General features: G+C 36.5%; 1 protein-coding gene across 1 annotated transcript; it reads left to right on the forward strand.

The window, feature by feature from the left end:
* Positions 1-4,930: 4,930 nt before the first annotated feature.
* On the forward strand, positions 4,931-20,631 carry LOC133720635 (uncharacterized). The gene is made up of 8 exons (XM_062147042.1): positions 4,931-5,156; positions 5,711-5,821; positions 6,696-6,943; positions 7,361-7,513; positions 7,619-7,775; positions 10,517-10,656; positions 10,753-10,788; positions 19,455-20,631. The coding sequence occupies exons 2-8, from the start codon at positions 5,740-5,742 to the stop codon at positions 20,262-20,264; spliced, it is 1,626 nt and encodes a 541-aa protein (XP_062003026.1). The 5' UTR covers positions 4,931-5,156; positions 5,711-5,739; the 3' UTR covers positions 20,265-20,631.
* The last annotated feature ends 440 nt before the right edge of the window (positions 20,632-21,071 follow it).

A 21,071-nucleotide genomic window follows, 5' to 3' on the forward strand; every position in this document is an offset into this window, starting at 1 on the left:
AGGAGAAGAAGAAGAAGCCGTGAGCAAGCCCTAGCCACCATCATCCACCCTTATGCCATAGCCATTGAAGCCTTACTTCCAAGTTCTTCAAGTGTTCAACGTCTACAAGTATTCTTCATTCATCCCTTCACGGTGTAATTCAATTTTTTTCCTTGTAAACTCTGTAGTTTTTTTTTATTTGAATTCATGAACAATGATTTCTAGTTAACATATAACGTTAAGGGCAAAGTTTAAAGTCTGTCTCTATGCTTGAATGAAAGTTGCGATTTCTTTATAGTTGGTTTCTATGTTGCTTATGTGAGATTGCTTGATTGGTTTTGCTTTACATAAAACTTTTAATGTTTATCTTATTTGGGTCGACACTTATATGATTTGCATGTAATTGAAGCTAGATTTAGGTAAACAATTCACCTAATAGTTTTGTAAACCAAAATCATAAGTAGTAAAGGCTTTGGATAAAAGTCGAAACCAATTAAGGAGGATTGCAAATAGATGAACTTTTCATACTAGGTTGTGCACTTTGGTTGACATCCTTTCTTTATTCTTCATGCGTTGAATGTGTTCTTGAGTACCTGGCTTTCTAGACTATGATTGCATGTTCAATAGGTTTAATTTAGGTGTTTTCACTTAGATTAAATATTCAAGGAAAGTATATGGGAAATCGTTTGCTTACTAACGTTTCACATGGTCAACTACTTTCTCATGACATAGAAAATCAACTATAGGAATTGTAATTGGATTTCATTTATATGATTGTGGTTTTGATATTTGTTCCTTGCGTTTCACCCCTTGTATATGTGTTTTACATTTTTGTTTTTGTTCCTTTTTAATTTTAGATTTCACAAACCCTAATACCCCCCAATTTACGTTTTAGGATTCTTTTCTTCTTTTATTTTTGTTTTCGTAAATAACACACTATATTTGTGAATTAATTCTTTATTTATTTATGCAATTACAGGTGTACCCTCAATCCCCGACTTGAACGATCTCTATTATTCTATACTGACAACTACATTTTGTAGGGTTAAATTGTGTGCTACTTTTAGCATGTCATACCATCTTGTAGTAGCATCAATCATGACCATAAAATACCGAAATGGTCTACAGGACGGTTGGATAGGCCCACAAATGTCCCCTTGAACTCTTTGTAAAAATGATGGGGAATTTGGATTAACCTTTGCAAAAGATGGCCTCATGATCAACTTTCCTTGTAGGCATGCTTTGCAAGGATTGTTGCTTGGCAAAATATTATTCTTATTCAAGAATGGATGTCCATTGGAATATGTAATGATCCTACGCATCATGGTGGATCCGGGGTGACCCAAACGGTCATGCCAAAGCATAAATGCATGTTGATCAGTGAACTTTTGATTCACGACATGGCATGCCTCAATTGACTTAGTGGTTGTATAATATAAAGCAGATGAGAGGGCAACCAATTTTTTCAATATACGCCTTTGGCTGTAAGTATTGGAAGTAATGCAAACATATTTCACATTGTTCTCATTTTTCCAAGTTTGTCATCTCCTACATAAAGAAGATGAGATATGTCAGAATCCATGAATGTCAGAACTGAGGTTCCTGACATTGAAATAATTTAAACTTCACAAAGGAAGTAATTCACTCGAAACTTCGGGTTCGAGACTGACATATATAGTTGAACAATGGATTATGAATAAGCCATGTATGTACTTGAAGCTTCGGGTTCAAGATTTATCATTAGAACTTCAGGTTCCAAATTTTGGTGGTTTGAACTTCAGGTCAAACACTTAGTACTCGAAGCTTCGGGTTCTAGACAAACCAACTAGGAACTTCGTATTCTAAATTTGGGTGGTTTGAACTTGGGATTCAAACACTTAGCACTCGAAACTTCGGGTTCGAGATAGACCAATTAGGAACTTCCGGTTCCTTTAAATGAATATGGATATAAATGTAGCATAAACAAACACAAGGATGGTAATAAGTCAAGATGATAAAGAATGTGTACTTACCTCATTAATATGTGTGTCTAGCAAGATGCCTAGAGCAACTTGAATATTGATGCCCACTCGCACAATGAATGTTGTAGATGCAATTGCATTATTCAAATTGTGCATATCCTCATGGGTTGGCATAATAAATATTGGAGAATACCATATGAAAAAAGAACAAGCAAGCTAAACTCTAGAGTATTACCTAGAACGAAGTTGCACCATATGACTCTTGAATCTCCAGAGTTTATACGAGAGACTATCATGCTGATAATGTATTATAAATGAGATAATTTGCTTGCTAGAAAGTAAAGAATATGAAGAGAGAAGAATATATGGGGGAAAGATGTGTGTCTTCTCATTCTCATTATTTCCCTTTAAAGAGGGATAAAGTTACTTGATGATCAAACTAACTTGGTGATCACTTCCAAGGTTATTTGGTGACCACTCTTATGGTTTCTTGGTGATCACTCACAAGCTTCTTTGATATTACATCATGAAGATACTAGCTAGTGAATATTACAAATTGACCCCAAAATAATTATGTGGACAGCCAGCCACACAAAAGTAGTATTTACAAGATTATATATAATATAGCAATTCTCAGAGCAAAGATTTCGTCTTAAGATTGTTAGAAAATTAATTAGGAAATTGCTATATTGTAAATCAGTATATGTATGATAAACCACTGTAAGTTCAAAATCAAATACGATATAAGAGAACTAAAGCATAAAAATTTAGAAAAACCTTTAACAGATAGGGAACAAGGTTAGAACTTGGTTCCATCCCCTTAAGATAAAATTGCCTCCTCGTCGGTGCTTGAAGAGTTATCGGTAAACGTCTCCCAGGAGTACAACGGTCAAACTTCCTTTAGAAGAAGCACTACAATCTTGAGGATGCAACGAACGTAGATTGTGTTTATTCTCTCTCAATCTCTTAAACTCTAATATGGAATGCAGAAATTCTTTGAATACTGGATAAAATTTCTGATGCAAAAGTTGGATGCAAAGTGGTGTGATTGCTTCTGTATTTATAGAAGTCTGAAGCATCTATTTGAAAAGACATACCTTTTTGCACAACAACTTCCATGTTGCTTTCAGTTTGAAAGGTCATTCCATTTGGATAAGATGGTCAGTCATTTTCAGTTTTGAATTTTCATTCAAATAAATTTAATTCAAATAAATTTAATATTTTGATTAAATATACTAACAAGAAGTTTCCATATCCTCATTAGTAACATGAGGACAATGGTCTATATACACTCCACAATTAAAACATAGGGAAAAACTCACAAACAGTACCCGAACTACGAGCCACTAATAACTTTCTTAACTCAACTTCAAAAAATATCATTTTGGTACCTGGACTTTTCACCCCGACCCAAGATTCATACCTGGGAACAGTAAACCGTTAACAGGGTTAACTTTTCAAGGGTATAGTTGTCCTTTCACTGTTCATCTTCTCTGAACCTCTCTCCTATATCCCTGCAATCCCAGATTTTTCACTTACATAATAGCTAACCTATACATAGAGAGAGAGAGAGTTGTCGTTTGTGTATATTACCTCTCTCATATAGTCATATTCCGCTGGCGGAGTCTCCGAGGAACTCTCGCACGTCGAGGGAGCTACAGGTGTCGTTTCAGAAAGTTTGGTGACTTGGTCTGATTTTTCCAATCAATCCCAAGGCAATATTGCCATCAGGGGAGTACTTTCTGGGCCTCCCTCGCTTCTTCTTCCTCGCGAAGGCCGTTGAACAGTCAATGCTGAACCCTCCACTGCCGCCGCAAGGCCTCAACGATCCGTCGAACGGGCTTGGGCTCATGGAATCCAGCGACTGCAGCTTCGATACGGGCTGCTGCTATTGGGCCACCGTGTTGAATTGGTACCGACATGAATTCGGCCCGCCACCCAACATCGCAGTCGAGTTGTTGTTATTGGCGGTGGTGGTGGTGGTACGTGGTGGTGTTGTTGTTGTTGGGGTTTATGCTGGGGTTGGGCATGAGAGAGTGGTAGGAATTGAGACCCACTATCATGTTGGGCTGTGGCAGAGGTTGCGGTGGGGCTTCCCGTGAATCTAATCAAGGAGAGATCAAGGAGTGTAATGGGGGAGCTGAGAGAGACTAAGATAGAGAGACGTACTTTGTTTAATGAGACACAGAGAGAAGAGGTGATGGAGAGAGCTTTGAAGAAGATGAACAGTGAAAGGACAGATCTACCATTGCAAAGTTAATCCCGTTAACGGTTTTACTGTTCCCAGGTATGAATCTTGGGTTGGGGTGAAAAGTCCAGGTACCAAAATGATATTTTTTGAAGTTGAGATACGAAAGTTATTAGTGACTCGTAGTTCAGGTACTGTTTGTGAGTTTTTCCCTAAAACATATTATAGATATGCCCTCATAAACCACACCAAAAGCTTCATAGTCCAACTCCACAAATGGTTTCAAGGGTTTATCCAGATCCACCTCAACACAGACTCTATAGAATTTTCCGCGAGCTTGAGTTAAAATAAGCTTATCTACCCTTACCACGTACATGTCCAATCAAACTGCCAATCTTTTGCATTATGAATTCCTTGAAATAGGTACTCTCATTATACGCACTCAAACAACCATCTTGCTAGTTCTAACTACTAGAGGTTTGTTTTGAATTTCAAAAGTCGGTGGGTATTGAATTAAGATTTTAAAAAGTTCTTACAAATTTTTTGGTATTCAATTAGGACTTTAAGCAATCTGTCCAAATCTTATGGGTATTCAAAAGATCAACGACTTTCAAGGATTTTCTAAGATGGAGTTTTTTTTTTATTATCATTTTCTATTGTTTCTTTATAATTTTATCATATTTTTAAACTTTCAAATTCCCTTCTCACTAAAAAAAAAAAAGAAGAACAATATTTCAAAAAAAAAAAAAGAAAAGAAAAGAAATTCCCGGTTGGATTTTATCTTATATTTTTATTTGGCGATGGAGAATTGGAGTTGTAGGTCTAAAAGTAAGAAGGGAACCGCGGAGTGGAGCCGAAAGACAGTTTTGTAAATTGTTGCGAAGAGAATCTAAAAGCCCAGAAGAAGATTCTCTCTCTCTATTTCATTTCACTTGCTTGTGTTCAAGACTCCTCGAGGTGTCCCTCTTCCGACGACAAGAAGAAGAAGAAGAAGAAGACTCCAAGTGACCTCTGCATCCGCTGCTCTGGTAAGTCCCCCCGAAACCCTAGAAATTTTGCTTATTTTCTTTTCCTTTTCATATCTATCTCGAGAAACCTGCCAAGTATTAAAGGATTAAAGGTTCAGTTGATTTCAAGTTAAACAAACTTGAACCAAATGGATCAATTTCAGGGAAATATGGACCAAGATCAGGATTTAGGCTTTCTATGCTATTCTAAGTTATATATTTGCATTTATTCTTCCCACAACTTCGGTAATGTCGGAGAAGAATTTGAATAAGAATTATCTACTACTATTCAAAAAAAGATTAAAGTAATTGGCTTTGGTACAGTAACCACTATTTGTAGGAAACTGGTTCAATTTTTTATTTTTATCATACATGTTATTAGGGGAATTAGGACCCTGATAAATATAGTAGAGAACTGAGTACCAGGATTTCTGAAATGACGTTTGATGTTTGTGACAAGGCTCTGCGAAGAGTGTTAATCTAATTGTTGTAGCCAGTTGCTTGAATGGGTGTATTTTACTGGGGTACTTCTATTTTCATGTTTTTAACATGACTATAACCTTTTTGTGTGGCAGGGGATGTAAAAAAACTGAGCAACAGCAGGATGAGCAACAACGAAGGTTTTGACGGACATATACTATCTGAGAAGCTCTCTAAACTCAACAATTCACAACAAAGCATCGAGTGTATCCTCATAAACATACTACTTGCTGTATCTGATTTTTAGTGTCATGGACTTGTTTATCATCTCTAGTAACGTGCCAACACCTTCTGAGGGAGTCTTATTTGTTTTTGTGGTAGTATTGCATGACTAATTGTCATACACTTTTGGTTTTTTATAAATTTCTTATATAATCTTTTTTATAGTAAATTGCTGTCGAGAGGTAATACATGTATAATTTATGTTTTTATTGAATGCATTTTTTTAACTCTTTCAGAGAATGAGTTTTGTGTATTACAAGTCCTCCCCCTTCCTTATATTAGCTGAAAACCATATACAGTCCTACTGAAACATTCATTTCCCTTTTTTTTGTTTTATTTTATTTCTTTTTCATCTTGGTAATTAAGGCTTGTGCTCACAAGCCTGGGGCTTGTACTCAAGATGAGCTCTGTAAGGCTAGTGGCTTTACCACAGTTGTTTCTGAAAAGAGACAGCTCCTAAATTTCTTAAGCACTTTGCTTCTGTGACTGTGGATAAATCGTTCAACTATGATAATTGAGCGTACAGGATGGTTTAACCTGTATCTCCTGCAGATAATCTTTTGTTATCTATTTTGAATAACATCAATGTCAGTGTACAATTTTGTCCAATTCTGCAATCCTTTTGGCTTTGTGTTTTGATATGTTGGGTTCTACAAAATTACTTTTCTTTGTAAAGTTTTTGGCCCCTATCAAATTTTGGTAATGTAACCGTCAATATTATTTGTTTCTTAGAGTTATTGGTAGTAACTGTGTCCCGTAATTTTCATGAGAATGTGGAGATAGATATGTTGGACTAAATCCATTGAGCTTCACATCGATGTTTTGATATGTTATGCATTTCTTTAAACATTTAAACAGCTCTTTCTCGTTGGTGTATTTCTCATCGGAAGAAAGCAAAGCAGATTGTTGAAACATGGGACAAGTATTTCAATTCTTCCCAAAAAGATCAGCGTGTGTCTTTTCTATATCTGGCTAATGACATATTGCAAAACAGTAGGCGAAAGGGAAGTGAGTTTGTGAATGAATTTTGGAAAGTTCTTCCTGCAGCTCTCAAGCATGTTTATGAAAATGGTGATGACCATGGAAAGAAAGCTGCCATGAGACTGGTTAGTAGTTTATAAATGTTCTCTTAAATTTTTGTTTGACTTACCGAACAGTAAAAGACCAAGTGATTGGATGTCTGTATGCATGCATTTGCGTAACTTGAAACTTGATTATTTAGTATAAAGTAGTGGGACTGGGATACTAAAAGATCCTCTTCTGCTTGTAACTTGATGAAAGTAGGTTCTGAGCTAGCCAGCTGCGCTAGCACCTTCCATCAGTTAATAAAATTCTTAGTTTGCTTTAATTCCCCAGTAACACCAGTTTAGTATCTGGCTATTCCCATTGTTTTCTGACCATGTTTGTGGAGCCAATTGTATTGTAATCCTAGTTCTTCATCTACAAGGAAACTTCCACTCTTGGATAATTTATTCATTTGCTTGTTTTTTTTGGGGGTGGGACTGCTGCATTGGTTTGTTCAGGTTGACATATGGGATGAAAGGAAGGTTTTTGGTTCTCGAGGGCAAACTCTTAAAGATGAAATGACGGGAAAGAATCCTCCTCCAATTATAAGCAACGGAAAGATTTCAAATCCTATCAAGATAGTGAAGAGGGATGCACACTCAGTTAGAATCGTAAGCACTTGGCATAGCATCTAAGTTTGATCTGTATTCAGTTTCCTTTATTTTATTTTTATTTGTTAGAGCTTCAACATGTCTTATCATCCTTCTAAACATCAGAAATTGGCTGTTGGAGGTCTACCAGAAAAGATACTCACCGCACTTCAACCTGTTCTTGATGAACATGCTAGCGAAGAAGCTGCTTTAAACAAGTGTAGTGTTGCTGCACATTATGTGGGTAAAATAGAGGAAGAGGTTGAAAACAACTTGACTCAAGGTAAGAGCTGGATTATGTTGTTAAGTTCATGAGTGTGTTAAACAACTAGATGGCTAAATGCAACTGTTTTAATGTTAAAAGTTTAGTCTTTATTTTCAAAGTTTGGTTATTGGATTTTACGTTTCTGCTTCTACCACTCAATTGGGTATAGTTTAGTGCCTTTTAGTGTGTGGGACTCTTGTACCAGATGTGGGTGACATGTAGATTGAGATTTCCGTTAATTAATTTATATAGGAAATTGGGATAACAGTACTGAAAGAGGGAGTGAACACAATAACTGCAGCCCATATCCGCAAAATCTTGGAATTCTTTCCTGAAAATTATAAGAAGAGAGGTTTTAGCTAATATTTGAGACATTTCTTCACAGAAAACACATCTTGTATCCTTCTGTCTCTCTATCTTTCACTCCTTTTTTCTTCATTTTCTGGTTTGGGACCTGTTGATTTGGGTGGTTGTGTCACTGCGCAGCTATAGAAGATGCAGGCTAATGTTAGTAACCCTAAAGGAACATTTAAATTAATAAACTGTTTGCAAATGTTGCCCATTAACTGAAAATAAATAACAAGGGCCTATCACCTTCTACATAATAATTTATTTTCAATTTTAAATATAAGGCGGATGCCTAAATTGTATGAAAGATAAATTCTAAATAAAGAAAAATCTATACTATATTTAAGAGGAGGGCTTGGTCACTGTAACTGATTTCTTTTTTATTTTTTATATTTTTGTGGTCATAGCCCTTAAATATTTAAAAAAAAAACCTTTGAAACTGAATTATTCAAGGACAAAAAGGTCAGTTCACAAAAAAAAAAAAAGGTTAACACATTCTTCACAAAAATTACCCACTATTTTTCAGTTTTTATTTCTTTTCTTCCACACACATATGGTGTGGACTCCCAACTTTTGCCAAATGTTCCCATTATACCTTTTTAACTTGGGTTTCTTTTAATATTTGGAGGATGTTAGTCAATGACAAAATCCAAAATAAAAAAGAAAGAAAAGTGGAGCAGTTTTCTCCACCATTTGTAAAAAACTGCCCATGTAGTTTTCTCTCATACCCTATCCACACCCATAGGGTGTGTTTGGCTTCTAGTATTAAAGAGTCCTAAAATACTAATTATAATGACCAACTCCAGATGTGTCAAAGAAAGAAGAAGAAAAAGAATAAGATTTTCATGTGTCTTATATCCTCTAAATGCATAAAATCATCATATACTGCGTTTTATGATATGTATTTGTCTATGACCAAGATCGGTTTCTTCAGAGTTCAGACGTAGTTCTTGCAGTGCTATTCTTTATCAGTACAATGCTGCTGCTATGTAGTCAGATTTTTTTTTTTTTACTGTTCTTTTACTTGTTGCTCTTTTGAATTGTAGTCTAGATGTCTTAGTTAGCGACAACTATCCTGTGTTGTACATTGTTTTCTCTTTTATTAAAAGTAAGCGCTAGTGAGATGGTTGCCGGTGATCTGTTACAAAGATGGAGAGATTGAATGCTGTTTTTCTCCTCATTGTGCATCATGTGCAAGATGCATGCGGAAAGTGCAGATCACTTTTTGCCCAGTGGTGCTTAAAGGAAGACAGCTAAAGTCTTCTGGCGGTGCAGTGTTTTGGGTCATTTTGATGAAGAGAAATAGAATGATCTTAGATGATCACAAAGAAGCAGGAGGGACAGAGGAGCTTTGGGATCGTATTAGGTTTTTGGCTTTCACATTGGCACTTGTTTTACTAGAATTGAAACATCCAAGTTTTTCTTTTTAGATTGGAAGGAAGCTGTTAGATAGTTACAGATTTGTTTGAGCAATGTTTGGGACTTTTTTCTTGTTTCAATTATGATTGCTGTGGATTTGTTCTGTATTTATTATGTGGACTCCTTTTTGCACAGTTTTTGTACTTATTTAAGATAATCAATCAAATTTTTATTTTTTGATATATTTTTTTTATATTCCCGTAGTCGAAGAAATATCAATGCTAGAAAAATTACTAGGCCAAGATGAATAATTACAAGAGCATACCAAGAGTAGGTACTAGGTAGTAGTTCTGAAACATCTTCATACATCAACAGAGTACAGACTATATATTAGTGACAAAAATGCAATATTATACATATTTTTGAACAAATCACAGGCGGAGTTGTGCAAGGAATATTGAATTGGACACAAGTAAACTTGACTTGAGATTTTGATCGCAGACCGAAAATATGCACCCAATTGAGTACCTGTACCTCCTTGGAAAACCCAGTGAAGTGCTCTCTTTTTGCTCTTAACCCTCTGTTAGACATTTTTGAAATGGGATGGAATGAGAGGAGTAGAATGATTCCAAGGCTCCATTTATGGAAGATTGAAATTGTCTACTTAATGTTTACACTTGCAAAAGTCTCCCTGAACCCAAATTTTGAAAGATCTTTACAAAAGATCTTTGATTGGTACACCTCTTCAGAACAACATTGTATGGATCCTATATTGCATTGAATAGCTTATAAATCCGTTTCCTTCAGTAACTTTGATTAGCCCTCCTCACAAACTCCAATCAACTTGTTTGATTTACATGCGCACAATGGAGATGTTTGAATACCTTGTTGCATTCAGTTAGTTGGGTTCTTTTTCTTTATCTAGTCAACTTTCTTGTTCTAGTTCTTATTTCCCTTGATCTTTTTTGCTATAGATGCCATTGATTAATTATCTCCTCCATACATTGTCTTAATTCTCAGACATTTATGCCGTTTATTAATTTTGTAATCAGGGACTCTGCAGAGATCTACTTTGTTGGATGATCTGAAGGAGCAGGAAGATGTACTTAATCTATCTATTGGACAGCTTGAAGCTGTGGCAGCAACAAGATCTGCCTTGGTTTTGCAGCTTAAAGAAGCACTTCAGGACCAAGTACAAATTCTTTATTATTCTACATATGCTCTCACTTCTGCATTTTTATTTTAAATTCCAGATATTGATTGTTGCTTGTAAATATGATTTTCACAGGAACCAAAGCTGGAAGCTGTTCGCACTCAGTTACAAGTAAGAGCCCCCCACTCTTTAGTTGCCTTGTAAATTAAGAAGCCTTTACTTATTGGAAATGATGTGCATTTACACATCTTCACAATCAATTTTTGAAGTAGTTTTTCATTGAATGTCATTCTCTCATCTAGGTAAGTAGAGATTGAGATTCATAGTTTAAAAGATAAGATGTTTAAAGCTGAAATTGATATAATTTTTCATGGAAGGTCTTTAATGATGTAAGTAGGGGAAAATGATCAGATTTAGTTGTTGCAGCTTTGCTAGAGTCTGAAGAATATTCTGTCAACAGTCTTTCACAAAATCTTTTACGTTTTCTATATGGCTATTTTTGATTTTTAATAAAGAATAGAACACCGGTTTTTGAATTACATACTGACATAAGAGTAGAATATCATAATTTTGTATCTTGTTTGGGTCTAATCATTATCTGCATCTACTTGTGTGATGAATATATAGGCTGTAGATTGATTACATTTGTTTTTATAGAACTGGGATCTAATTATCAATTTGTTAAGTTAGCCATAACTATATAAATTTATAGGAGTTCTACAGAGACGTGTCTGTAGGGTACAATTTTGTTTCTATAATTCTGCCAGTTGGTGGTATCTAGTATTGTACTATCTGGATCCACTAGCTCAAAACTTGTGTTAGCTTTATTAGGAATTTGTTCAGTTTATTTGTCTCCTAGTTTACCTGGCCACCATTTTTATGTGCTGCAGAAAAGATTTATCCTCTTCAATATATCTTTTAGTACTTGTAAATTAGAAGGATAAAAGAAACAAAAATAAAAGAACAGTGATTTAAGGATATCTTATGGAACTAATGAAGGGAGAGTTAGACATTAGCAGCTAAGCTCTGTATGCAATCATTAACATATCTTTTAGACATAGCTCCTCTTCTGCAGTATTTTCAGATTTGAATTAGCTGTATGTTAGTTCTACTTCTGTTGTAATTGGTAGTGCTGAATCTATTATTGTTGGGAGTGGATTGATAGGTGTAGACAGGAAGTTACCATTAGTGGATATCTTGTTTAACTGCATTATATTTTTCTTGGTCTTGTAGTTTTCATTGAAAATTTTGAATTCTTGTGTCTTGTAATTTTCATTGAAAATGCATCTTTGTCATGGTTGTGATGCTCAATAATAGGTTTTTTATCTCATTTTTTTTCCTTCACACTTGTTGGCTATAATAGTTGCTTTCATTTTAGCTGTCTTCTTGTGCCTTACAACTTAGATCCTAAGGTGTATAAAAGAGAATGCTGAATATTAGACACAACATATGTATATGCTGAATCTGTTGTTATTGTTTGGAATGATTGATAGGTATAGACTGGAGTTATACAATGGATACAATGGATCTCTTGTCTCCTGCACTATTTTTTTGGTTGTTAATCTTTTTTTTTTTTGATTGGGTGTGGTGCTCAATAATAGGTTTCGTATGTCATTTGTTTTCTCTTTGTTTTTTGCTCTGATTTCATGTCTGTATAAGACAATAAGTAAGATAAAGAGAGTAGAAGGCTTAAAGAGAGCTTGAGAAATGAGAGGAAGGGCAGAGTGTGAGTCTTCGAGGGTTGAGAGGCTCATATAGACATTTCAGAGATTCAAAGAGAACTAGCCAGAAGGTAAATTGTTTATAGATTGATATGGGTGAGGTTGTGGATCTATGTGTTAATATCATAGGGAAAAAAAAAAAACTTAGTAGGGTTTGTCTGCGGATGCTAGAGATCAAGACGTTAGTTAGAGGTTACTCATTCTAGGCATTCTCTGTAATTGGCATGCAGCTGTGACTTATATTTTGTTGAATGATCGTCTTGTATGTAAACCATACTTTCGGTTAGTCCAGTGGACTCCTTGTCCTCTGTTTTGTATGTCTTTGTTTTGTTTATGAAAGTTCTTTTGACCAAAACAAAAAAAGAAGATAATATCACCAAAACAAAAAAGGAAGACTTAATAGTACTCAGTGATTGACTACCCAATGACTGCAAAAGCTTTAAAGTGGCATCACACAATCTCGAAAAGGGTTATCTTTCAAAAAACATCCCGCTAGTCAGAACAGGCGGGGGTATATTGGATCTGTTGGTGCTTGAATAGGTTAGGAGTTGGTTGGGAAATGGATTCATGCAGAAATAACATTATGTTCTAGTGTAATTGAAGGCTTCATTGTGGGTGACGCAACTACTGCTGGAACATCAAAAGAGCGGTATGGAAAGCAGCGTGCAAAGAGGTCCACAGAGGGTGAAGAAATTTTTTAGCTGCAATTGCCAATTCAGCTAGGATTGTGCAGTGGCTTGCAATATGAAATTTGTGCATGATTCATTGGAAATGGGGAATTTTCTTATGTGTAACTTAGAAAGTGGGTTGTTCATTTTCCTTTCTACAGTAGAACCTGGTTTTTCTTGAGAGTAAGGGTAGGAAGGTATGAATTAGGATCGTGGGTGTGCATCAGAGATTTGCTTCCCTGGGGCAATTGGCTTTGGCAACAATGCAAAAGAGTAGGTAGCTATAAGTGGTTAATACTTAATAGTATAAGACTTCTGTTTAACTTTCATTTGATTTCCAAATCCGATGTGGTGTCTGTTGGTTTTATTGAAATGACAAAGCAAGAATTTTCCCTCTGCATGAGGCCACTATAGTCTTTGAGCGACCTCAATTAGTTTAGATTAGAAGAGGAGTCGTCTGTTGCTTTTACACTGCATTCATCATGTGTGACAACGGTACGTTCAATTTACTAATAGTCTGATCCACAAGAAGTGTCTTAAGAGTTAATTTATGATTTGATCCATCGGAAGTGAGATCTCAAATATTTAGGAAGATGGGTTTAAGGCGCTCAGTTTGAGGGCAAGTCTGGGTACATATATAAAGTTTTGAAGTGATGACACCTGTTGATTTGAGACTGTATATCTAGGGTTCTTGGACTATGGGTCTGGCTGCTTTGATTGTGATTATAGAAGTGGTGGTTATATATGGACTTGAGTGTGGGCCATACAGTAAAAAGGATTCAAAGATTAAAATGAGGGGCAACAAGTGGGTATTTTAGACAAGGTTTGTGAAGGAGATAAATATTTTGGATGATAGATGGACTTTGTTTTCTGGAAAGGTTATTGTGAAGGTGGCCCAAGAAGTAGTCAAAATATAGGCATGGGCTTTCAAAAATAACTCAATGTTTCTTGAAAAGCCTGGAACATGGGCACTTATGACCTGGAATGGTTTGAACAAGTTCATGAATTCTTGAATGGACTAGTAAAAGTATTTAGTATTTAGTTCAGTTCAGGAATAGTATTCACCTGTCATAACACTACTGCAAGTAGACACATGAGCAAATAAATTGCAGTGGTATATCAAAAGAGGTGAACAAGATAAACATGCAAAATATCACTAGGCGGCACCTAGTGATATTATGTTTCTTCCTGGACTATGGTTGAAAGAATTACTCGGGCATAATATGTGTGATTGACCTCCTCCGATTGGTATTATATACAGAAGATACATTCATATAACAGATACACGGAAAACCTTTACGAATAGAGAATAACAGAATCTTGTGTAGGCAGAGATAAATGCGAGGAAAAAACTACAAACTTACAAAGTCTTCCAACCAGATGCAATTGCAGTCCCTCACTCTTTCTACGATACTCTGTTTTGCTTGATGCACCATCATTTCACAGGGTCCACTCATGTGTACCACTCCTAACTATCCCAGTGATAATTCACTGCTGCAATCTCAATTAAAACACTCACAACACATCTGTGTCCACCATTATGCAATTGAATCTGTCACTTGTCCATGGATGTGGAAATATGCTACTGGTGTGAAAATTTATCTACGAGGAAAGCATTAATGATATTTTGGTTGTCAAGAGATGAAAAAAGTCACCCACGGAAGAGGTTTTGGACCATTTTGGAAAGTCCCACAAAACTGGCTCTTCAAGGAGCTGCATGCTCATTATTTAGCACAGCCAATTGATTGCTGTTCTCAACCCATTATAGGTGACTTCAGCAATTTTCATCCTGTCTCATATCTTTAGACATTATAATGTGAAATCATATGGCTGTTGGACAAAAAGAAAACATTCTTATTCCAGCATGCAGTTCAGCTAGATATTTCTGATTATGATATGGATGTATTAGTTTAGAATTATCTAATAAACAAAAAAAATGCATGTATAAATTTAGTAATATTTAATCATTTAGACAGTCTTGGTGTCCAAGTCACTTAACCTGTTTACTGGAATGAAAAGGGTCACAATTTAGCTATGACCTGAAGAGGAGAAATTTGATTTTACTTGCACATTTCGTTGATGAAAGAGGAGGGCTCTCTAAACTTTGTAGATTTGGAAAAAACAGAAGTAATTAGGAATTTGGTTCTATTGAGGAAAGACAGATATTGAGAGCAATGCTGGCTAATGTATGGAAGAGACGATGATCTTTTTTGAGCAGCAGGAAAGCTCTAACTTTCTAATGGTGGCAAAGTCTGATTGTGGAGCAACTTATTATTTCAGGAATTGGTTAGGTGAGAACAAGGGTGAGGGAGCAACAATAACAGGTACGAGGCAATTGGACAAACAGGACTAAGAGGGATGATTCCACCCCTTTAGTGCAACTGGTTTTAGAAAATAAAAGAAATTGAAAGAGGAGTACTGCTATTGAATTATCATTAGTTTTCTGGCAGAATGACAATATGCTACTGGTTTGTCTCCAAATAATTGCAACAAGAGAAGGGAAAGAAAAATGTGTGTAGAGAAACAGAGAACTATGAGCTAAAAGACATGAGTTCAAAATTGTGATGGAAGATGCCCTGGTAGAGTGGTGGGGCAGAGCGTGCTAATAGTTGAACTGTGAGGATTTAGGAAATCAAAGGAAGAGAGGGTTTTTAAGGAAGTCGTGTTTTGAACCAAGTTGATATTGTGATGTTACAGGAAACCAATACACAAATAGCAGAAAGAATGTTCTGTAGTACTGGGGGAGTTAGATGTATAGCCTTGGATTTTCCTTCCTGCGGTAAGTTTGGACCAATCGGACTGTTTCTGTAATGGAATGTACGTATTGTGTTTCCAATTCAGTGTAAGATAAAGGATTTCAGGGTTCGTGACTATTATCGATCCGGAGAGGACAGTTTGTTGGAGGAGCTGGCTGGAGATCTAACATTTGTTGATCAGAAAGTTAAGGAGGAGGATAAGTAAAGGAAACCTTTGTAGACCAAAGAGTGGACATGGAGGAGGCAGCAGAGGGTAGAAGTATGGGGCTCGATGTTCTCACAGAATGAGGTCTTCAGGGTTGATATTTTCGCTTCTATGTGGCAAAAGGCCAACGTTCTTAGGGTTACAGAATGCGATATGCTGTAGGGTAGCGTGCTGAATCGTGGAAGAAAATATTGCAATTGAAATGACTGCGAATGAGTATTGTTTTATAGAGGACCTGATATTTTTTTTCGGAGGTGTCATTCAAGAAATAAAAGGGTGAGAACAGGTATTGAAGGATTGGATTGGGCAGTACTAGCTTGGAAGGGCAGCTGACTGCAGAGACATTTGAAGAAGTGAGAAAAACTTTGATTGTTTCAATGGAAAGTGACCTAGGTCAGATGGTTATAGAAGGCTTTCTGTCAGAACTGCTGGGACATTTTAAATGTAGTATGGTGTAAGTTCTAGAGTGCTCTAGCAATGGGATGGTAAATGCAGCATTAAATGAGGCTATATTTGTTGATCTCCAAGGAATTCAGAGTTGCTAAAGATCGGTTATGTCAGACCCACAAGGTTGACGAGCCATTTTTACAAAATTATCTGTAAGGTGCTTCAGGGATTAAGAAGCGTGTGGGATTTTGGTTGGTTGCAAGGATTATCTGTAAAGGCATACAACCATGTGCAATGGGATTTTGTTTTATCTTATTATTTTGTGTTTTATTTTTGTTAAAAATGTGAATGTGAGAATACAGTTGGAGAAGGTGGATTTTGGGGCTGTTAAGTTCTCTAAATTTTCCATTATAGAAGGACAAGGGTAGTGCCTTCACATAAGGGAACGGTTTATCCGCATTTTTATTCACCTTTTGGTTGTTGTTGAGAGGCAGATTTGGGTGGAGGTGTTGAAGGTGGGGTGTGAGAAAATTGAAATTCTTGCTTGCAGTTGTTGTGCCGTATTCTTCTTATGGGGCATCCATTGACTAGCTTTTTGTATGACTACTCTTGTACTCCCGAAAGAGTGGAGAAGAGGTTAGAATGTTGCAAGTCTTTTTGTAAATTTTACCATTGTCTTTGATATTCCCTGTGAGATATGGTAAAAGTTTGGAGAATCTTGTCAGGAATGTGGACCAGTATTTTTTTTGTGTGCATATGTTTCATCAGTAAAGGAGGAGCTGGCCATTTTGGTTGTGGCAGACTGATAAATCTGCAATTTGTGAAACTTTTTGGGGGCCACTAAGCTAGCGATAACTGTTTCAATACATTGTCTCAGGGAGATATATTCCTCAAAGGTACGAGTGACATGTGAGTTCGTAATACAGAAGGCTAGTCATGGTTCTGCAAAGGCCTGAATGTTGTTGAGAATATAGATTCCTACAGTGTGGATATTAAGCTTTGTCAGATGAGAATATAGATTCCTACAGGGGGGAATTATAAGCTTTGTCAGATGAGAATATAGATTCCTACAGGGGGGAATTATAAGCTTTGCTCAATGATATACAATGTGCCTCTCCTTTTTCATTGCCATTTGGCTTTGGGTTAGATGCTATAATCTCCCTACTCCGTTGAGCTTGAGTATTGTATATAAAATTTTAAAAGAATAAAACTGGGGAGCTTACTGCACTATTAGCTATACTGGAAAATGTTATAATTAACCATACTAGAAAAGACTTCATTTTGAATATTTTCTGAGAAAAGACACCCACACACTTACTTCGTAACTGGTATGTAAGGGACAGTCAAAATTTTGGGATAATCTGTTTCTTCACAGCCCTATTGGTTTTGAACAATGGTAAAGGTTAGTTGGGTCCACTGGCATGCATTTTGTAATTTTTCCTCAGTAATCTGCATTCTTTTCTTAATTTACAAGGTTTGGAGAGGGTAAAGGTGAACTGGAATGTTCATTTCTTTGCTCTATGGTTTAAGGGTTGATCTGAGGTGTGAATTGTTGTATGAGTAGTGTTGACAGGTCTAGCCGTCTAGATGATGTGTAGGGTAATTGGTGGTGTGTTGTTTTGTTCTTGTTGATATCTTGTAGCTTGGGTATTGAAACTAGTTTTGATATTAATAAAAAGAATTCTCATGACAGATGAATATTGAATGAGTGTGAAGGTTAAAAGCTTTAATTAATTCTTTTGTGGTGTACTCTGAGATTGTAGTACTTGAGAGCTTTGATTTAACAGTTTTTTGTTTGCACCTTGTTGCATGTGCAATTGCATAACCTAGGTGATGCGACATAAAACAAAGTACACATGAAAAAGACATGTGAAGAAACAAGGAGGCTTTAATTGCCAATATATTAGTGTATTTGTCCAAGATAGCAAAATCCTCACCACAAAAGTGGTAACCAGAAAACTAGATTGCTGCAGAGGCGCTATCCAATTCCATTAAGTTAGCATATGGTGAAGCTCCAAGGCAGTGCGGTTGTCTTGTATCCCATAGTTCTCTATGCCAAATTGTCACACTGATTTCGGTAGCTTTTTCATAACTCCAATGGGCAAATGAAAGCAAAGTCCATAGAAAAAGGTTGAGTTAACAATAAATGAGTTGATTGTGTCTTTTCCAAAATGAATGCTCCATTTTAAAGTTTTTTACTCACTGCAAACATTTATCTTCCTGTTTCAAAGAGGGGGAGAGATTGCTTGTTGATAAGTTTTAAATTCTACTCATTTTTGAAGTTCTGTTGGAAGCCATAAACCTTTGGCAATTGTCTCTCTTGTAAGGTGATGCACTAATCATGAGAAACTAATGGGTAATGTGGATATAAGAGATTAAGCAGCATACAGAATTCACTTAGTAAGATGAATATTTACAGATCCTGACAACTTATATTTGTGGGGACATCAATCATCAACAAGTTTATTATGGTTAATAGAGAATGAAATTCCAGTTTGGATCCTTTATCCAAATGTTCTTGAGCTTGCCTTGAGGAAGACTGCTAAAAAATAAAAAAATAAAAAAATAATACACACACACATATCCTATCCAGAGCGGAGCTCCACTTTGAAATTAAAGTGCGCATTTAGAGTTTAGGGTCACTTTTCGGTTGCATATTCACATCTCTTTTGCAGAGATGATCTATACATTAGTACCTAAAAACTGAACGGTCGAGATGTGGATATGCGACCGAAAACATCTCGACTGAAAAGTGACCCTAAACTCTAAATGCTCACTTTAATTTCAATATATATATATATATATATATATATATATATATATATATATATATATATATATATATATTTATTTGTAGTTATAGCTTTTGAATAAGGTGGTTGCATTAACCTCGCCCTTTGTTATCTGATTTCTAACTTTGAATCTAGGAGCCATTCTAGCTGGCATCCGTTCATTTTTATGTTTCTTACAATAAAACTCATATCTGTTTGCTTGGTAGTGATGCTTTGTAGTTCTTTCATGGTTTCACTTTAGATTTTGTGTTGAAAGTATATGTATCTAAAGTTTCTTGAATTAATGGAACTTCTTTGTTGCCCCTCAGGTTGCGCAACATCAGATTGAGAAAGTAAGCAATATTAGAAGGAGACTGTCTTTGTCGCCTCAAAGCAATGTCATTAACATGACAGCTGAATCTACAAGGATGTTAGAACCAACTGGCATCCAATCGCAGCCTCCTAACCAACCTGTGATTTCTTTTGCTCCTGTCAAAATCACCGATGAAGAGAACAAGAAAGCAGCAGCAGCTGCTGTTGCTGCTAAACTTGCTGCATCCACATCCTCTGCACAGATGTTGACTTCTGTTCTTTCTTCTCTGGTCGCTGAAGAAGCTGCATCTATGTTTTCTCCAGAAAAAAGGCAGAAACTTGAGAAATCTATGTCTGTTTCTGATGGCAATGCTGAAGTTGGCAGTGCAGCCTATTTTACCCCTCTACAACAGCAAACAATGACTAGTGTGCCACTGGCACCATCAACAAGCATGCAAACTATGTCCCAAGCCAACCAGATGCAAAGTCCTTTTGGTCCGCCCCCACCGCCCCCAGCACCATCACAATCTTCTGCAACTCCACCATCGAATCAGTATGTCCAAACTGGTGGCCTTATGGTGGGTGTAATGCCTTACGGATATGGATCAAATAATTTGCCACCTCCGCCCCCCATGCCTCCACATATTTCAATGGGTCTGTCGAGGCCCACGCAACCCCAACAGCAGTCACTGCCCCAGCAGCAGCAGCAGCAGCAGCAGCAGCAACAGCAGGTGCAGCCAGCTAGTGGAGGTTATTATCGGCCGTTGGGTATGGGGTTCTACGGGCAAAGTAATCAGTCAGCTTCACAGCCAGTTCCTCGACAATGAGCACTGGACATCAGCCAGGACATCTACAAGTTTAGCCAAGATATCCTCTTGGAAACTGTATGGAACCAGTGGGATTTCTTATAGGTGTTGTGTTATTATGTAAATTAGTAGATAGTAGTTTCTTCTAAATATTTAGGCCTACCTCCCTCAGTCAATATCTGCAGTCCTTTTATGGCTTTTAGAAAGTAAGTTTCATGATAGCTCTATTTCAATTTGACATGAAGTGCCTAACTTGAACGTACCACCTGTGCCAATTGCATTGGCGTTGTAAACCAGAGTTTGGGGCGTCACTAAAATTTGTACTTTGGAATGTGCTTTGTTAGTATCCTCAGCTGCCTCCAAGACGCCGAAACCCAGTTAACTTTGACATGAGAGTAGCCCTAGTCAAACGGATTTTGTTGACCCACCCTATGAGTGGGGACCATGCTTTGTTGCTTACAAACTTGGATTCGTGGAAGCAAATGTTATAACACTTGTAATCGTATGCATTAATCTTTAAACTGTTGCACTAAATTGCTCAACGTGGATTCTGCTAGAGACCTAGAGCATACAATTGCCTTAAAGTGGTAAAATGAGTCCTCAAAATAGTAATATTAGTTTTTAAAGTGGTAACATGAGTCCTTAAAGTGATAAAATGAGTCATTAAAGTTGTAAAAATAGTTGATGTAGGAGAAATATTAGGGTCCTTGACCCAAAGCACCAAAATAAACAAAAATTATCTCATTTATCCTACTAACAGATTTTTGTTCCCACTTACCCTGTTTAAAGAGAAATGACAATTTTACCCTTGACTTGATTAATAAACTA

Source organism: Rosa rugosa, chromosome 7 (assembly GCF_958449725.1).
Source record: "Rosa rugosa chromosome 7, drRosRugo1.1, whole genome shotgun sequence".
Classification (NCBI taxonomy): Eukaryota; Viridiplantae; Streptophyta; class Magnoliopsida; order Rosales; family Rosaceae; genus Rosa; species Rosa rugosa.